The sequence below is a fragment of the Lycorma delicatula genome, chromosome 8 (assembly GCF_047948215.1).
Source record: "Lycorma delicatula isolate Av1 chromosome 8, ASM4794821v1, whole genome shotgun sequence".
NCBI lineage: Eukaryota > Metazoa > Arthropoda > Insecta > Hemiptera > Fulgoridae > Lycorma > Lycorma delicatula.
Genome location: NC_134462.1, coordinates 103,697,926 through 103,717,504, shown reverse-complemented (window position 1 = coordinate 103,717,504; position 19,579 = coordinate 103,697,926). Strand labels below are relative to the sequence as shown.

Here is a 19,579-nt window from a genome sequence, read left to right as displayed (position 1 = left end):
TTTGAGAATGGACACCAACAAAATAGTATCAACAAAATTTGATACCAATTTAAAAATTAAATCAGAAGTTTCACTTCTTCTTTAATTTAACAGAAAATAATGATTTAATTGATAGAGATGTATATAATAGAAAATTTCAATGAAATTAAGATTAAAGTAAATAAAATTTTAAATAAATTCTTTCTGGAATGATTTTGAAAGTTCAACATGTGGTCTTCAAAGCAATGATATTAAAACAATATTTTCTGATCTAGTCTTTGACAAAGTACTTTAGTAAAAAATTTCGGGGGAAAATTTAAAACAATTAAAAATTAAAGGGAGCAATCTTTGCTGAAACAAATATTGCTCCCTTTAATTTTTAAATTTAAGAAAGTTTAATAATTAAAATTGATTTTTTCCTTACAAAAATTGATATACGTTCATCTAATAATTATCATTAAAATAAATATGATTTTCTCCCTGGGGGAGTGGTAGCCTTTCATTCAGAGGTCCCGCGTTCGAATCCCAGTCAGTTATATCACTTTTCAGATGCTAAATTTCCATACTCATATTCCTATATATAAGGAGCCTTCTAAAATTTTTGTGGTGAATTAATTAATGAGAAAAAAAATTTGATTAAAACTTTAGTAGAAAACTCTCACTCCAACAAAATGAGAATATCAGCGTCATTGAATTCAGGATTACTATCTTTCCAGTTAATCCTCTAAACTGAAGACACAAATTTACAATAATTTTATATCACATGTAAAAACGTCGTCATAGTATTATTTATTAAAATATCAATAAAAAAAAAAAAAAAAATAATAATATGAAATATTAAACTTGTGTTTAATTGCAATGGCTGGAGAACGTTGATAAAATCAGAGAATGAATAATAAAAGAAACTAATCTGGTGTTGTGGCTTTAAAAATTAAAACTCTGGTAAAGTGATCGCCACGGAATTTAACGTTTACTGGCCGATAGCTGTAATGCTGTATAACAACCATTCTAAAAACATTTCTCCTACTCATAAAAGAATTCATTTTGCTTTACTTTTTATAAACTTTCGCAGAAATATTTCTGGAGAATAGATGTTAAATAAAATATTAATTACAATTCTACTAGCATTATTGTCGTTAGTTTTTTTTTGCTTGATGAATTAATTCACCACTGCAGCTTTGAAAATTTTGTACGTAGGAATATGAAAATAGAATTTTATAGCGTATGAAAAATTCCATGCCTAACCGGGAATCGAATCCGGGACCTCCGAATGAAAGGCCGATACACTACACTACGCCAAGAAGATATTAATTTGTTGGAAAATCATATATTGATCGATATCTTAAATACACGATTTACAAAAAAACAAACAAGTATTTGTTTAATGTACCCAGTATTTTTTTTAATGAACTCGAAAAGAAAAACGGATATAAAATGTTATGATTAGCCCATACATACAGACTTGAACCCTATTGAAATGAGATTTAAATGGGATTCTACAGAAATGTAATTTTTGTAATTTTTCCGTTAATTTTATTCAGTGATTCTAACCAAAGCGTGCGCGCATACCGTATTTAATTCGCGCGAGTGTGGAAGTACTAGCGGCGACGGTCGGCACTAACTGAACTAGTATAATTTCACAACTTACATAGAACAAATTTCACTTGTACAATCGGCAGCTGGTGTAGACGCGAGACTTAAAGCCACAGGCACCGAGTCAACCGGGCGATCGAGTCCGAGACCCAACCAGACCGTGTTATTTTTTACACTTTAAATATTATTCATTTATTTAATTCCATCTCACCTGGGATGTCACAACATGTCAGTAGTTTAGAGCAGTGATTCCCACTCTGTAAGTCCCGGGCAGCCGCGGCCTCTTCACAGGGAAGCCGCGAAATATTGTAAAAGCTTTATAATGAACTAAGACGTTTATAATTATTCATTTAATGCTAATAAAGTAAAAAAATAATGAAGATAGACGATTTTTACTTATTTTTATCTCTTACTTACTAGTAGTCATACTTTTACTAAGGGTAAAGCACCGTGAAAAAATTTTAATTGAAAAATAGCGTTGCGACTCGGAAAAGTTTGGGAACCACCATTTTTTTAGGGTGGGGGTGCAATTTTGGAAAAATTTGGTTTTTGAAAATATTGTTATTTTTAATTATTAACAGATGTGTTTAAGAAAAATATGACCTTAATTAGGCGAAATATTGAGGGTGAATTTGCTCTACAACAGCCTCATCTCCTTCATCTTTTAAGTCGAAAATTTAATGGCATCAATGCCCCATATATAGAATTAATTTGACCAAATTTGAACAAAATTGGCCCAACAGTTCTGGAGATATAAGGTGATTTAGAATGCGACACCGAACACACATACATAGGGATATTAACATCTGAAAAATTTCCATTCCATTTTTTGGGTTCCTTAGGTGTCAAAACGTCAAGATCCGGTGAAAACTGTATATTCCCAATTTGGATCGATTACAGTTCTTTCCTTTCTAGAGCTGTAGTTCTGATAAAGCGGAAAGTTTAATTAGACGGAAAGTAAAATTAAATTATAAAATCTGTTTATTTAACTGTAAATTTTAAAATTTCTCTCTGGTTTTATGATTTGAATGGAAATATCCATTTTGACCATCCCTGAATCCCATTTTGACTAGTTTCGGTGTGACGTCTGTACGTACGTATGCATGTGTGTACATACGTATGTATCTCGCTAACTCAAAACTATTAGCTGTAGGATGTGGAAATTTTGGATTTAAGACTGTTGTAACATCTAGTTGTGCACCTCACCTTTTGATTGCAATCGTCTGGACCAAAAAAGTGTCCAAAAGAGCCGAAAATCCAGATTTTTTTGGATTTTTTCTTAACTGCAGTAAAAAGCCCTCATTGACAGCTTTTCAACAATATATCGTAAGTGGTACTTATTTTCACTGGTTCCAGAGTTATAGCCAAATAAAATTTTAATTAATGAATATTTGGATCTTACAAGGAGAAGGCACATCGGTTCGAATCCGACCTCATCTCCTTTTTTTTAAATTTAAATGTATTGTTTTATTAATAATTATTAATCTCTGATTGTATAAAACATTTTACAATAAATAATAATTCAGTAATAATAAAAAAAAAATAAATAAAAAATTATTAATGAAATAAAATTTTATGTACTTTTCATTTAAAAAAAAAAAGAAGTGTATTTGTAATTTAATAGGCGTGCAAGGAAGTCATGAAGTGTCCACATCAGATATTTTAATTTTGAAATCAATTGTTGAATACTCTGTGCTTTATTTTCTAAAAAAAACCCATGTCATTTGAGAACCTTATACAGTTTATTTTCTTTTCTTCTTCACCGATTCCTCATCTTTTACAGAATTTTTTTTTATCGCCAATTCGCATATTAAAAATGGTATAAGCATCGACAGCAAAATTACGTAAACAACTTTACCTTACTCCTCTTGTTAGATCAAACTTCATCTTAGGTCTGTTTCTAAATCCTTTAATCTCATTGACTTTTCTGATTCAGATAATATTCTTTAATTAATACTTTTTAACTTTTCGATGTTTTGAATCCATTATTTTAACCCAGTTGGTATTTAAATACTTTTGCATTATTTATAAAACTTATTCCTTTACCTCTTTCTATACAGTATTTCTCTAATAATTCTTGTAAAAACACTTAAGTAAATAAATTAAAAAAAATAATAAATTTCCGGTTAATATTAATTTTTATTTTCTGGTTCTGGATTTATAAATTTTTTGTGTTTGTAAGAAAGAAAATACTGAAAAGAGCAATACTGTGAAAGCGGTCGCCGCTGTAAATGCGGGTAGATTTATAAACAGCTAGTCTTTCCGTGGGCTATTTATTCGCTGCTAAATTGAGTGGTAGTCTCATAAAGCTGCTGTAATCGCGGACGGACGCATCATTCCCCTCTTTGTTTCCTTTTAACCTTTACGCGTAAAATTCTCTATATCCGTTTTATTTTATAAAACCTAAAATTCCTAAATTAAAATTTAGCTTAAAGCATACATAATATGTTTAATACTAGCTAAGAAAATCTAATTTAATTATAAGATAGTAATTTTTTCTCCTTTTTGTTATTTGTTACGTAAGGTTTTAGTTAAATTTTATTATTTTTTCCAGTTAAATTAAAAATATATGCGGGAAATTAAATTAAATACATCAAATGATGCAGCAAATTTTCATTAAATTAATGAAAAATAAATACTTTTGTCAATTCAAAGCAGTGTGAAATATCGAATATCCTTTTAGAATTATTTGATGTCATTTATTAATCATTTGAATTAATTTAATAATTATTTAATCAAGAAGTTCGTAAGAACTTCGCCGGTAAGAGTCCGAAGAACTAGACGTCACGGCGAAGCCAACGAATTATTTATAGTTCTTAACATGACCTAACCTAAAAATGAAATGAAAATGAGGAAAATATAAACATGAACACATCATATTTCAGTTCAATTGGATTTTTAATAAAGAATACTTTCAAAAAATACCTCGAATTTTGTTAGACAACGTTTTTTTTCTTCTATTTGATGAACCGCGGGACTCGAATATGTCACCTTTTCCTTAAACTGTACGAATCGCGCCGCTAGGTACCGGTACTTGATAGTACTAGGTAGCGTATAAAAACTTGATAATGTACTTGAAATAATAAAATTAAAAAGAAAATATACTACAGCTTGTTTTAATAGTAAATGCTCTTATGTAAATGAAAGTACTGAAGATGAAACAATTTTTTTTAAGTGATAGTATTAGTTTATAAGAGATTATACCAGCTAATAAAACAAAAAAAACAGTAGGAAAGTGTTACAAATGTGCCAACAAAGATTTTTTACATAAAACAGAAATAAATTTGATTGATAAAAGTTTTATTCTACAATCAGAAATATTTGAACTAATCGATGAAGAAATAAAAAAGTTCATTTAATTATAATATAAAAAGTGTGTCCACGGAGACGATAAAAATCGAGGGTTACACTTACAAATTAAGAAGTGCAATATTACATAACGGATCTTCGATTAGTGAATGTCATTATACTAGTTTTATTAAAAAAGGAAAAATATGGTATGAAGTGATAATCAACAAAAAATATTGGCCGAGAAATTAAAAAAAAATGTATATTTGTTTGTTCTAGAAAGGCAATAAATTTTAATAATAAATCCATAAGATAACAATCAGTAATTCATAAAAAAAATAAAATAAAAGAATAATTTAACAAAACGCAGTGACATCAAAAAAAATTACAATGAAGTTGTAAACCCTACGGTAAGAGTCTCGCAGTGGTTAACGCGTCTTCCCAAATCAGCTGATTTGGAAGTCGAGAGTTACAGCGTTCAAGTCCTAGTAAAGCCAGTTATTTTTACACGGATTTGAATACTAGATCGTGGATACCGGTGTTCTTTGGTGGTTGGGTTTCAATTAACCACACATCTCAGGAACGGTCGAACTGAGAATGTACAAGACTACACTTCATTTACGCTCATACATATCATCCTCATTCATCCTCTGAAGAATTATCTAAACGGTAGTTACCGGAGGCTAAACAGGAAAAAGACAGAAAGATATCATTTCCGGTCAGGCATGGCATTTTCACACGCTACAAAAATTATCATTCATTTCATCCTCTGAAGCAATACCTAAGGGTGGTCCCGAAGGTAAAAATAAAAGAAAAAAAGATATTTCTTTGTCTCTCGTTAAGAAGCGGAAGGGATCGCTTAGCACTACAGCTACTACTGGAATGCAGGTTCAACAAAAAGGGGCGCAGCTACTGCAAACTACTAACATCCTTGTAATAAACTGTGAGAAGGATCAGATTGATGTCAAGGCAATTCGAACCCTCACTCGGAGTGTGCGGATTATGACGCAACAATTTGTCGATCTCAGGCAGGAGCTGGTTAATGGCGGCGCAGACAAGCAGGACAAAGAGACCCAAACTTTCAGGGTGAGTCACGCTATGGCCGGTCGGGTTTTGGAGTCTGGTGACGTAGAGGAGCTAGGAGAGATGATTGGCTCTCGCTGGAGCAAGGACTGCTATGCTAAAATCGACCCCATGCGAGGCCTTCCAGATGAAAGTGTAGATAGATGATGGCTGCTATGTCTTCCTCCTCGACAGGGCCATGGCGAAGCGGAGGTCCTATACTTTCATGGTATGCGAACGTGCTCCTGGGGTATGCAGAATGCTTAATTCGAAAACAGTTACCCCTAGCGGGACAGTACTGAGGGATTCTTAGGTACTGAGATTTTTTATCAGGATGACGAGAGCTCAGACATGTCGAAAGTTTATGTATTGGTAGTCTATAATGACGATACTGACCTGTTACGACACATAACGTTGGCTTTAACAAAGATTCGGCGGGCAGAAAGCTGCAATCTCGTTTTCTTTGCGTCTGACAACCCAATTCGATTGGGTTGTCAGACGCAAAGCGATGGAAACTTCCGCAAGTACCTCTACCGTATGGTGAAAGTTTGCACTCCCTAGTGGCGGTACTGCAAGAGAAAAGGTGATGATGCATGTCTTACCCCTTTTCGGGCTGCGCCCAGTATGTCTCGGAACGGAAGGCGCTGTATTCGACGTTAGGAGAATTGTTTCAACAACATTATCCAGGCAATGTTGACGAATACGGTAGCTTGAGGGTGAGTATCGGTTTATGTTGAACGCTTCCTTAAACGTAAAATGGAGGAAGGGTGCTTAGTGGATCCTTAGATGAACAGGGAAGTGGTATGAGGGCTGCTCTAAGGTAACACGCCCCGTACTGAAGCTTGCGAAAGCGGTCTCGACCCGGGGAAAACGTGGGTGAAAGAGGACGAGCTGGCGATATCAGGACACCCGGTGCCTTTGGAAGATTCTCTTCTTCTCCGCCCCAAAAAAAACAAAAAAAATTTTTTCACCGTTATACAGCGTGGTGTAGAAATTTATAGGTTTTGCTTTGAAATAAAAATCGAATCAAATAAAATGTTTTATTAAGTTACCTTGATATTGTTTACGTTTTTTTGTTGTTGTAAATAGTATAAGATCGTTTTGTTTTTATTAGCGGAAATTAGGAAGTCTGTAAATCTCTATCAGAGATCTTACGTAAAAAATATTTATTTCCTTCTAACATGTTTATAAAGTAATATGTTTTAAAAAAAAAGCTCTTTTACGTGTACGTGTATTTGACAAGGCTGTAAGGCTAAGAACGTCGAACGCTGACTTTAATGTGGAAATCTTTGTAGTTTCAATTACAACCAGAAAAATTTAAAAACGAGTTTTTCCCGCAAGTTCATGGAAATGTAACAGTACTGGCCGAGTCTAAGCACTATCTAATCAAAATGTTTTACATGTCCAAACTGTAGTGAGGAAGAACATTAGTTAAATTAAGTATTTTTTCTGTTTTTACGTTACTAAATATCATAAACTTCAACTTATAATTAATTTAAATGAAGTGGATATTTCGATATTAAATGAAGTTTTGTTTCTTCATCTACATAAAAAATCTCATATGGACACCACAAAACTTCCTTGTATGTCTATTAAATTACAAGTACACATTTTTGCTGCAATTCATTTAAACTTATTTCATTTGAAAGGGAGATACGATCCTCCAGTTCTTTAATAAAAGTGGACAGTTACACAATTGCTAAAATATTATTTTTTATTAATATCAAATATTTATACAATTATTAATTCAATAAACTTACATGAAATATTAGGTTAGAGTAAAAGTCCCTTGATTACACTTTAAATAAATGTTTACCAAATAATCCAATAATAAAAACTGATTATTCTACACCGTAAGGTCAAAATTAATATTTGTAACCAGTATACAGGAGTTCACTAAACGGAATACTTTAATTATTATTAACTTTTATTTATACGACACACCAGAAATCTTGTGCATATTACACTAGTGAAAAAAAAATTTCAACAATCACTTTAAATTGAATTCAATTCAAAATGTATTTTATTTTTCTGTCAAATAATTAAATAAAATGATTTAAAAAAAAAATTATTATACAATTTTTATAAAAATTTGCTAATAAAATCCATCTTGGGAACGACTCAACCAATTTTCATTAAATTCTCACATACACAACTTCTGATAAACTACTGTTGCATATCTAAATTTCAATCAAATTGGTATAATAGTTTCAAAGATTGTCGAGCCATGATATATTCAAGCTTTTTGAAAAAATTGGACGTAACTCAAGAACGACTCAATATTTATCAAATTTTGGTACTTTTTCGTTTTACGCCCCCCCCACTATTTTCCGCATTTTTCACATAAAAATTACTTAATATAACAGGTTTTATAATAATTTATGAATAAAACATTAGAAAAATACCGCAGTATCCCTATCATTCAATAAAAATAACCTAGTAATATATTAGAGAAAACACACTAACATGCTGTTTTATAGCGGTCATTCTAAATATTGTCCATATTAACATATTTTACATATTAAAAATATACGAATTATTGCTTATAATTATAATGTAACCAAATATAACATAAGCTCGCTAACCTTGACTAATTAACAGTAATGTTTTAATTATTTAAATAATAAATAATTGCAAGAATTACTGAATTTATTATTTAAATAATCAAAACATTGCAGTTAATTAGTCAAGATTAGCGAGCGTAAGTTAAGTTTGGTTGGATTATATTTATAATACCTCTGTTAATATCCACTGATTTGGAATAACTCTGCCTCGATTGTACTTTCATTTTGAAAACGAGGACTCCTTTATTTCTACCGTCATTCCTGGAGCACCTATTTAATAAAGTTCAGTATACATACACCTCTCTCAGGTACATTTTCCAATCCGTTATTGTTTCACTTGATAACCTTGGCTAATATGTTAATATGTAAAATAAGACCGGCATAAAACAGTATGTTAGTAAGTTTTCTCTACTGTTTTATTGTAAAACATGCTATATTAAATAATTTTTATGTGATAAAATGCGAAAAAAGTGGGGGGCGTAAAACGAAAACGTACCCAAATTTTCACATGCTAGTAGTCTATTCAAATAGACTAATATAGCATATCTAAATTTTAATGAAATGATCAAGTAGTTTAGAGATTTTATACCTAGATTCATATATATCTAAATTAAATTTTAAGATTCTTCATTTCTTAAAACGCAAAAAAATTCAATTTCGCCCTCAAATTCTACCGTGTGACCGAAAGTAATACCGTACTTTTCTTTGAAAAGTCGGTAAAAAGAATAAATAAATAATTAAAACTTCTTTTAATAAATGTGATATCATTGTCTATATCGAATACTGTCTACATCAATATTGACTTCTTCAGACAATCATTATACGATTTATTAAATTTAATGTCACTGTCTATAATATATCAATATCGTAATACAATAAATTAGTCTGGTAATAAAATTAAAGAGAATGACGCTCGTTTTACATATTTAACAACAAAAGTTGTTAAATGATCATCCAAAGTTGATATTAATTCATCCAAATTAATATATTTTATCCGGGTTGTGAATAGCAAAAACTCTAAGAGCAGTAGGCATACATAATTGTTAAAAAACTAATTCCAATTTTTACGAGTTCAATACGCAAATAACGCGGATGAGCCACGACGGGGAATGCTAGTATATATATGCAAATTCAAATTTATATACTAAAACAAATTTACGTAATAAAATATTTACATTTATTAAAGGTTACAACTACATGTAACCTATATGTAACATGTAACTGTATAAAGTTAATTAAGCTTTCATAAAAGGTTATTGTATTAAAAATTTAGACAGGAGCTAATTAAAATATTAACATATTTTACAGAAAATCCCCTTCATTATAAGTTTAAACTGAATCAAATGATTAATCGTAAAAAAAATAACGTAAAATTAATTTATTGAAAAAATACTGTAATCATTTTCAAAAACAATAATTTAAAAAAAATGTGGTCTCGTATTCTTTTGTGTAAGCTATTAAATAAATAAAAAAACCTTTTTAAAAGATAAAACTAACAAAAAAAATGAGTGTTTCAATTATATTTTTAAATTCCGTTTTATTGTAGATAATTCCAAATTAAAAACACACTACCGATTAATTACAGTGTTGTAATTTACAATAACTATTATACTTGTTAATGATATATTCCTAAGCTTATGTTAAGGATATGAAATGTACATTTTTAGCTAACGAAAAATGCCATGGCTGACAGCGACTTTAAGCTGAGACCTTCTGTTTGAAAGACTTACACGTTACTACATGCTAGAAAAGTCAGCACTGTATTTTAAAAAAATTAATTTGACATTGTATTCAAAAAGTCAGCATTACAAAAAAAAAGAAGCTGATAGACTGCAAAACAAAATATGCCGTAGTAAAGAACCATGTAAATAATTACTCAACTCTTCGATAAAACTTTGAATTACAGGATCCATTGTGACCGTATCTTCTCAATCCATTGACTGATTTTAACCAAAAATAAATAATCTCAACCACTCATATTCAGAAATCATCGTACAAAATTTTATAAAAATCTGTTTACCCAGTCTGAAGATAAGCAGCAAAACCGTATCTGATTAAATTTAGAACTATCATTTCTCTACTTGTGAAAGAAATTACTCATATACATAACAAAGTAGCAGATGAGTTTGAGTCTAAAAAATCTAATGTGGACACCACCACATAACGTCCTTGTACGCCTGCCTATTAAATTACATACACACAATTTTTTAAAGTGAAAAGTACAAAAAATTTTATTTCATTAAAAAGTTCTGATATTTTTTCATATATATATATTTTTCTTTTGTTATTATTGAATTATTATTCATCGTAAAATTTTTTTACAATTAGTGGTAATAATTATTAAAAAATCAATATATTTAAATTTAAAAAAAGAAGTTAAAAAAATATATGTGTATGAAGTCGGATTCGAACCGATGTGCTTTCCCCTTGATCCAAATATTTCATCAATTAAAATTTTATTTGGCTATAACTGTGGAACCAATGAAAATAAGTACCACTTATGAATAACATGGAAAAGCTCTCAATGAGAGCTTATTACTGCAGTTAAGAAAAACTCCAAAATCCAAATGTTTTTTGATGTTTTGAACACTTTTAGTTCAGTTGATTGCAATCAAAAGGGGAGGTGCACAACTAGATGTTACAACAGTCCTAAATCAAACATTTCAACATCCTACGGCTAATTGTTTTTGAGTTATGCGAGACACAAACGTACGTACGGTCATTACGCTGTAACTAGTCAAAATGGATTCAGGGATGGTCAAAAAGGATATTTCCGTTGATACTTGAAAAACGAAATTTTTCGCGATCACATTACTTCCTTTACTTCGTACTAGGAAGTAAAATGTTCAATCAAGAGATCGGACCTCCTTGATCAAATGAAGGGTTAACCTTAAACATTATTAAGTATTAAAGTATAATTGAGAAAAAATTAAAATTCTTAGTAAAATATTTTGGATCTAAGTTGGCTCACTTGACCGAATGATATTTTTATTATCAAAATTTTAATGTATAGTGTAATTGCTACAAAAATATCAAAATTTTACGTAAAATCGTTTGACTCCCATATGACTTACTTTATGTAATGTTTTTAATAACTCCTTCTTTTATGAAATCGGTTAACAAGACTGGTTATTTATTTCAGTTAATAAAATTCAATATTTCACCTCGGAAATACAGTAAAATAATACGACAATGTTTACTGTATTAAAGATAATTATATTACGCTAATTATGATTTTTTTACAGAAAATAAAATTACAAGGATGAACAGGTTATATCTATACTATTACATAAAGAAGAATAGGGTTTATGTTCGGAATAAACAAAAAACCTAATCGATCAATCGCAACTAAATTTTTACCCATATTTCTTGGCAGAACTGAAAAGATTTTTAGATATATTTCATATCGAAAAATCTCTAAAAAAATATGTACATACTCGTGTTTGTACATATATATATATATATACACACAATAGATGTATAGCAGTGGAGGTTTTCCGGTTGAAGTACAAACTTTAATGAATTGAATTAATGAACTGTGAGTCTCTCTATCACTGTGTGAGGTGGGTTTGAACTGATTGATTCAAATCCATCGAATGAATGATATTACAAAAATAATAGAACTGAATTTAAGTTAAATAAAATAATGTTTAATAAATTTAAAAAAAAATCTGTTTAACATGAGCTTCCCGTGGGGAATGCGTGTGAGGCAGCTAGAGTGGTTAGGTATGTAGGTATGTAAGCACCTTGTACGTATATATATATATATATATATACACGTGTGTGTGTAAACATTATGTGTTTACACCCCCCCCACCACACACACACACACACAGTTTATCTGTTCGTTCTCGTATCACGCAAAAATGAACAGATCGATTGCTTTAACATTTTCAGTATACATTCATATTATACCATGGAAAGTTTTAAGTTACAGACCGAGCCCATAGCTCCCTTGAACGTTGAAAAAATAAAAATATTGATTATTTCTTCACCCCAAAAAGAGTGAAGTTATAAATTAAAGATATTAAAGAAGATAATTAAAGAAGATCTTTAAAGAAGATATTAAATTAAAGATAAGCTCCCTTGAACGTCGAAAAAATAAAAATATTGATTATTTCTTCACCCCAAAAAGAGTGAAGTTATAAATTAAAGATATTCATTAAGGAACAGAAAGATTAATCCTTTTACTTCAATATTATATTTCTGCCTCCATGACAAAAAAATAAGTTATGAATTTTTCGTCGTCAAAGGTGTGTGTAATTTAGTTACCATAGCTGCTACTTTTCTGTCTTTTGTAATTCAGTTTCTTTTTCAGGTTTCAGTAAAGCCTGAATACTTTAATTGTTATTTATCGGTTTTATTCTCACAATTATGAGGATAAGGAACAGTGTAAGGGTGCCAGGGGTTGCAGCCCTCTGGGTAAACAGGAGTAGCGACCGAAGCGAGCTCTGCGGGTGTCCAAGGCGCCGTCCCCCTGCAACACGGGAACGACAAGTGAAGCGAGCCCTAGGGTAGACCCCGTGGCCCCGGGAGACCCCGAGAAGCCCATGAGTTGGCTCCAGGGTTCGCCTGGGCCAACCTGGGCCCTAGTGTTCAGGTTCTGGCTGGACGGGCTGGCTAGTATGTTATTTTTTTTTTTTGGCTTTAATTCCGATATGAATATCGTGATAAATGGATTTGCGACCGATCGACTTTCTGTAAGATTTATGCAATTGAAACTGCCGTAAACGACTAGTAAATAGAATACTAATGACCAATATATTAAATCTTACGGAGATTTTTTTTGACAGATATGAAGTACGTGGAAAAATTAGTAGTATGAACAAACTTTAAGACGACATTAAAAGAATACATTTCAAGAAATTTTATTTATTTATTTTTTTGTAATATAACGAACGAATGCTTACGTAATATTAATTACATAAATTTCTTTTTACAGGTCTTTTTAAGTAATTTAATCATAATTTAGAATGATACTCACAATTACCTAAAAAAAGTATTTTTTCTATTGTAAAACAATTAAATCAATAAAAAATAACGGAGATTGAAAAGAATAAGCAACCATGTTTACATAGTAATTAAAATATAAATTTTAGTTGATTTGGCTGTAAAAATAAAAAAAAAAACAATCAAAAATATTTCTTTCTACCATCAAGTGTGAATGATAAGTAAGAAAGGTCAGATTAAACCATTCTGAAAAATGGAAAAAATGTAATGTTCTCATGAAAAAAAATATGGATTGAATTTTTTTGCTAATAGAAGCATTTAATAAAATATTCTAGATTACATTTAGAAATATTGTACGATTTTATTTCTTGGATCTACCCATGGAAGAAGTATGTTTGTACGTAACATGCTGTAATATTTCTAAATTGCCTTACATATAACACAATCATTCACAAAAAATGGCACAACCATTTTCAATAATAACGAGCTACCCAACCAGGCTCATAATGAAAAAGTAAGAAATAAAGTGATAACCCATTCATTGTCTTCCTCAATGAACAGAATTTACTATTTTATAAGAGCATGATAGTTGTACCGAAGTGAAGATAATAATCAGTCTTACAAATGACACTTTCACAATGTCTTTTAAATATATGGTACATTGGGACCCATAGTGGGAAGCAACAAATTAATGTTTTACTTATGAAAATTAATTTTTCAGTTTACTCTACATTCTTTTTTATTTCTTTTTATTTACGTTAAGTGTTATCGTAGAACTCTCTGGTTAGTCAGAACGAAGTATGTGGAAATGCACTTCTTTTTATTTTCCTTTATGGAAAATAAAATTTTAATAAGATAATAAGATTATGTACTTCTTTTTTATGGGGAAAACATACCTTCCATGTTCTGAAGAAGCAGAGATCTCTGCGGATAACGCTAAATGTAGAGGATAAAAAGAGTAAAAATTAATTTATAAATAATTATATTCTGCTTCTAGGAGGCAATTTCATAGTAAAAATTATTTTTACTAGATTATTATTAAAATTAATGTTAACATTATCTCCATTCAGTATAGGAATCGGAAAGAATATTATTTATAAATTTCATAACATAACATTTCATGCTTTAAAGTGCAGTTAGGGCCAAGGAAATATTATTTTCATTCCCTTTCCTAAGAATAAGGGTGTTTTTGTTTTATTTAACAGAAATTATTATTTCAATACTTTATTATTATTTTGTTATCAGAAAAAAATCTTACCTCGTAGTTTGTTGGTGTTCTACTCTAGTCAATCTCTGTTTGATTTTGACTTGATGACTTAAATATTCGGCCATTAATCTCGCAAATCTTCTTTGCAATGTTTCTAAATTTCTCTCTAGAAAAAGAAACATACATTTTAATTATAATTAATTAAAATAATAATGCTTATTATGTATACAGTACTTAAGAAATACAGTTTTTTAATTATAACCCCCTTTCACCCAAGAGGGGTTATAAAGGGGTCACCAAAAGGGGAGGGGTTTTTTCTTTCATTTTGTGTTATTAATTATCAGTAAAGTTGGAGTTTGGGGTAGCTTCATCTACTTTTTTTTGATGAGGAATTCTTTTATTTAGTGATTAGTTTTTGGTTGTTTTTTCTAATGATTTAAATCATAATTAAACCTTATTATTATTATTACGGTCATGTAATTTTATTTTTTTCTAATTACTTTTAAACAATGAAACGGATCAAAATAAATTAACGATACAAATCGTCAAAATAATGGTGAACATCATTTTTAAACTTTTTACGACAATAACAAACTCATTGAATTTTTTATCAATTAAAATCATTTTAATTTAAAGTATAATTAGAAAATTATTGATTATATTATTAAATAAATGAAACCTAGTTTCGTTTATACATCTAAAATAATATATAAAATAACAGATAAACAACCAAAGATAATAAACAAACATGTGGGCAAACTTTACCTACATCTATGTAAAACTTAAAATTTAATCTTACCCTTATTGTTAAAGTTGAAAATCACACGCGAGTAAAATTTTAATCAACTTCACCCCTTTCAAAATAATGCACCCTCCCGTTATCTTTCCTGCTTTTCTAAACCTCTTTTAAAAGAATTTAATAGAATAAATTTCTTTAAAAAAAAATATCTGCTGTGGACACCACATGACTTCCTTGTATGCCTATTAAATTGCATATACACATTTTTTTTTAAAATGAAAAGTACGTAAAATTTTATTTCATTAATAACTTCTGATATTTTTTAATTTTTTTTTAAAATTGTTATTGAAATATTATTTATCGTAATTTTTTTTTTATAATCGGAGATTAATAATTATTAATAAATCAATTTACTTAAATTAAAAAAAAAAGTTAAAAAAAACGAGATGAAGTTTGATTTGAACCGACATGCCTTCTCTTTGTAACATCAAAATATTTCATTAATTAGATTTTGACTCCGTTGTAACTCTGGAATCAATGAAAATGAAGTGCCACTTATGATAAATTTTTGAAAAGCTCTCAATGAGGGCTTATTAATGTAGTTAAGAAAAAGTCCAAAATTCAAATTATTTTGATTTTTGGCTTTTTTTGGACACTTTTAGTCCAGTCGATTAAAATCAAAAGGGGAGGTGCACAACTAGATGTAATAACAATCCTAAATCCAAAATTTAAACATTCTATGGCTAATCTTTTTTGAGTTATGCGCGAGATACATACGTACAGACATCAAATGAAACTAGTCGAAATGGATTCAGGAATGGTTAAAATGGATATTTCCATTGAAATCTGAAATTTCTCGCGATATTTTACTTTACTTCGTACAAGGAAGGAAAAAAATCACAACAAATTTTATTATTAAAGGTTAAACCCTACAATAACAATTATATTGGTGATTAAATATATTACATTTATTTTTATCTTTTTATAGTATATTCAAAATGTTTGCTAGTAAATTATATGATAAACAGAATACAATAAAGATCTTAGAGTCTGGAACTATATACGATTTTATCGGATGATTCTACTTTGAAGTGACAGATAAGAATATGCAGCGTTGGTTTAAATGAGAGATGGAGCTTCACGTTCGATAACGAATTATACTCTCTTCAAGGTCACAGAACACTTGAATGCAGCTTGTCCCATCTCTCTCTGTTTATGTTTAGCCTCCGGAACTATCGTAAGGTATTACTTGAGAAAATGAGTGAGGATGATACGTATGAATGTAAATTAAGTGAAGTCTGGTACAGTCTCAGATCAACAATTTTCCTGAGATGTGTGGTTAATTGAAACTCACAAACCTATAATATAAATATAAATAAATACATACTATAAACTAATTAAATTTATACACTACATTTTTCTATTAATTTAAATTATATTTTAAATTTTGTATGATAATAATAATACTGTTAATAATAATTATATAGTTATTAATATTGATAATAATTGTAAAACTACATAACTTCAGCTTTGAAGGCGTATATAAAAGTTTATTTTAGAAGTGGCTTGACTATAGCTATTTTACGGACGACACTTTTCGAGCCTTTGTCCGTTTTTACTTTTTTATCAACCTACGGTCATCGAACGAAGCGAGTTTCGCATCCTTCTTTTGCCACGAAGGCGGCACAATTGATTGCCTGACCGTACCACTCATTGAAATTCTTTCCTACGATCTCTTTCGTTTTAAATAATTCAATTTTAATTAAATAATCAATCGCGGTATGAATAGACCTTGACAACACACTCAAGGTCTATTTGAAAATAGTCCGACAGTACGTGTATGTTCTGTTCGTACGATAGAGGGAATCTTTCCTCAACACCCTCGAGTAAAGCCTCTTTTAAAGACCATTTAGTCCCTCTCTGTGGTTTCTTAAATGACCAGAATTCATCTACTTCGACTTCGTCAAATTTTTTTAGACCAATAGGATATGCTGAAGAGTATGTAAAGAAGGATACTGGTAGAAGTTTGGTGCTTTCAGTGAGGATACCCATTTGGTTATCCTCTAAAGTTGAAATCATAAGCCACTTCGACTTTAACGTCTTACAAACTGAAGTTAGGATGAGAAAAGTGGCCGGTTTTGGGCTGATAAGGTGTTAATATCAATTCTTCCAATCGACTCTTTCTAATCCGTTATACAATGGAGTTCTAATGAGTAAAATTTAGCAAATTAAACCTATAAGTCTCACTATCAACGGCTGTTGGAATCATTTATGGTTAAGACTTCTTCACCTCTTCCCAGTCTGGGATGGGAGATGGCTGTCTCGACAGGAGACACGCGTGGTCTTTCAAAAGTGGATCACACTTAATCATCTACTACAAACGCTGGAATTCTAGGATGACAGACGCCTGTTTCTGTATGAGACAATTGGGTCGATCAGCCCCAGAGGTGGATGGTACTTCATTATCCTTCATAAATGTCTCAACTCTAGGAATGAGATCGACTATTTCAGGGGAAGCCGGTTTACCGCGTCCAGTTCCAGAAGTAGATGGCGTTTGACCATCCTCTACGTATACGGGACGCGGTCTCGTTCTAGACAGAGTTGATGAAAGATGGTGATGTAGCAGTCGGTTTTAAACTTCTTATGTTTACGCTCTCAAATAGGATTTCTTCAAATAAAGTTTCTTCGTTTTCAACAAGTGCACGTTTTCTAGTTGATTGTGATAGATTGACATTTGCAACAAACAGGGTCTTATTACAATTTTCAGAAAAATAATAGTTTCATTAATAGAAATAGAAACGGGGATAATAAAATCTATTTCTATAATAATTCTATTTTTTGACATGTGAATGTCACTACAGGATTTTATTGAGGCCAAAATATAAGAAGTAAGAATTGTGGTAACGGCTACTAACAAACCTGTCTAAGGTTTTAACAAAAAAACATTCGCTTATTAATTTTTGCGTCCAATATACGAATTTAATCCAGTTTATGGATTATGTCTTTTATCCTCGATAGAATACTGCATACTAGCAAATATAATCGATTGTTTTTGATGGCAAATCTGATACGATCAAGATTTACTAAGACGCAGTATTTTACAAATGACGTGCATTCACTCCCCGCTATCATCCTCCGTTTTTGATCATCGATCATTTCAAGCAGGATATTATAGACTAACTAGCCAGACTCTAATAACGTTAATAATGCTTTCGCCGACCATGTTTTTAACGAGTGAAGTGGCGGAACGTTCCATCTGTAAAATTATTCTCTTTTTATTGATTACGATCTTGTTGCTGATGTTGATAAAATAGCGCTGCAACAAATCAAATTCATTTTACATTATTAGTATTTTAACAAAGAAGATTTGTTTAAACTTATATTTTAATCTGTTACTTTAATTTTATTTCCAGCAACTGAATTAAACTGCAAATAATGCATAATTTTTAGTATTTAATGTGGAAACTTAAAATGAAAAATATAATAAAATATAAAAAAGTGCGTAATTATTATTTGTAAAAATTATATATAAATTCGCATCACAGACGTGCAATTCGCAGTTAATTTATTTTTAAACAAATATTATTTTAACTCTAAGAATGGGTCGTAAATATTAATTTTATTTTTAAACTCGAAAATAAAAGTGCGTAATTTTACAATTAATATCTTATTTTATAGAAATTAAACAGATACGTATATCGGTAAATATTATTTTAAATAAAACAGATAGTAGTGTATATTTGTATATAACAAGTGCGCGTTCCTTTTTAATTCTCATCTTATTGAGAAACACGATTTTGTTCTTGTTATTTTGTTGCTATTATTTAGACTAGCACTGCCACAAATCAAGTTCATTTTTCGTTATTAGCATCTTATCAAAGAAGATTTATTTAGACGTAAATTACAACCTATTATTTTAATATTATTTGCAACACATAATTATTTAACAGATATGTGTGGAAGTATAATATAAAATATAATTAAGCTGTAAATAATGCGTAATTTTTCAAATATTATCTTATTTTAACAATGTTAGCAAGTATATCTGCTTATAAATTTTATTTAAAGTAGTAGAATATATAAAATACGTAATTAAAATTTGGAAAATATAAAAATTTTGTAATTATACTAGAAAGTATGAAGTGAACTTTTTGTACTAAATTTAATATCTAAAGACTATAATTATTGTTATTTATT

At 30.1% G+C, this 19,579-nt stretch overlaps 1 protein-coding gene across 1 annotated transcript in view; it reads right to left on the bottom strand.

The window, feature by feature from the left end:
• LOC142329503 (cyclic nucleotide-gated cation channel subunit A-like) overlaps positions 1–19,579 on the bottom strand; it is a 448,759-nt gene that overhangs the window by 17,089 nt on the left and 412,091 nt on the right. Inside the window, exon 8 of the mRNA XM_075374177.1 lies at positions 14,695–14,809. Within this exon, the coding sequence (XP_075230292.1) occupies positions 14,695–14,809 (115 nt within the window). The remainder of the gene's footprint in view (positions 1–14,694; positions 14,810–19,579) is intronic.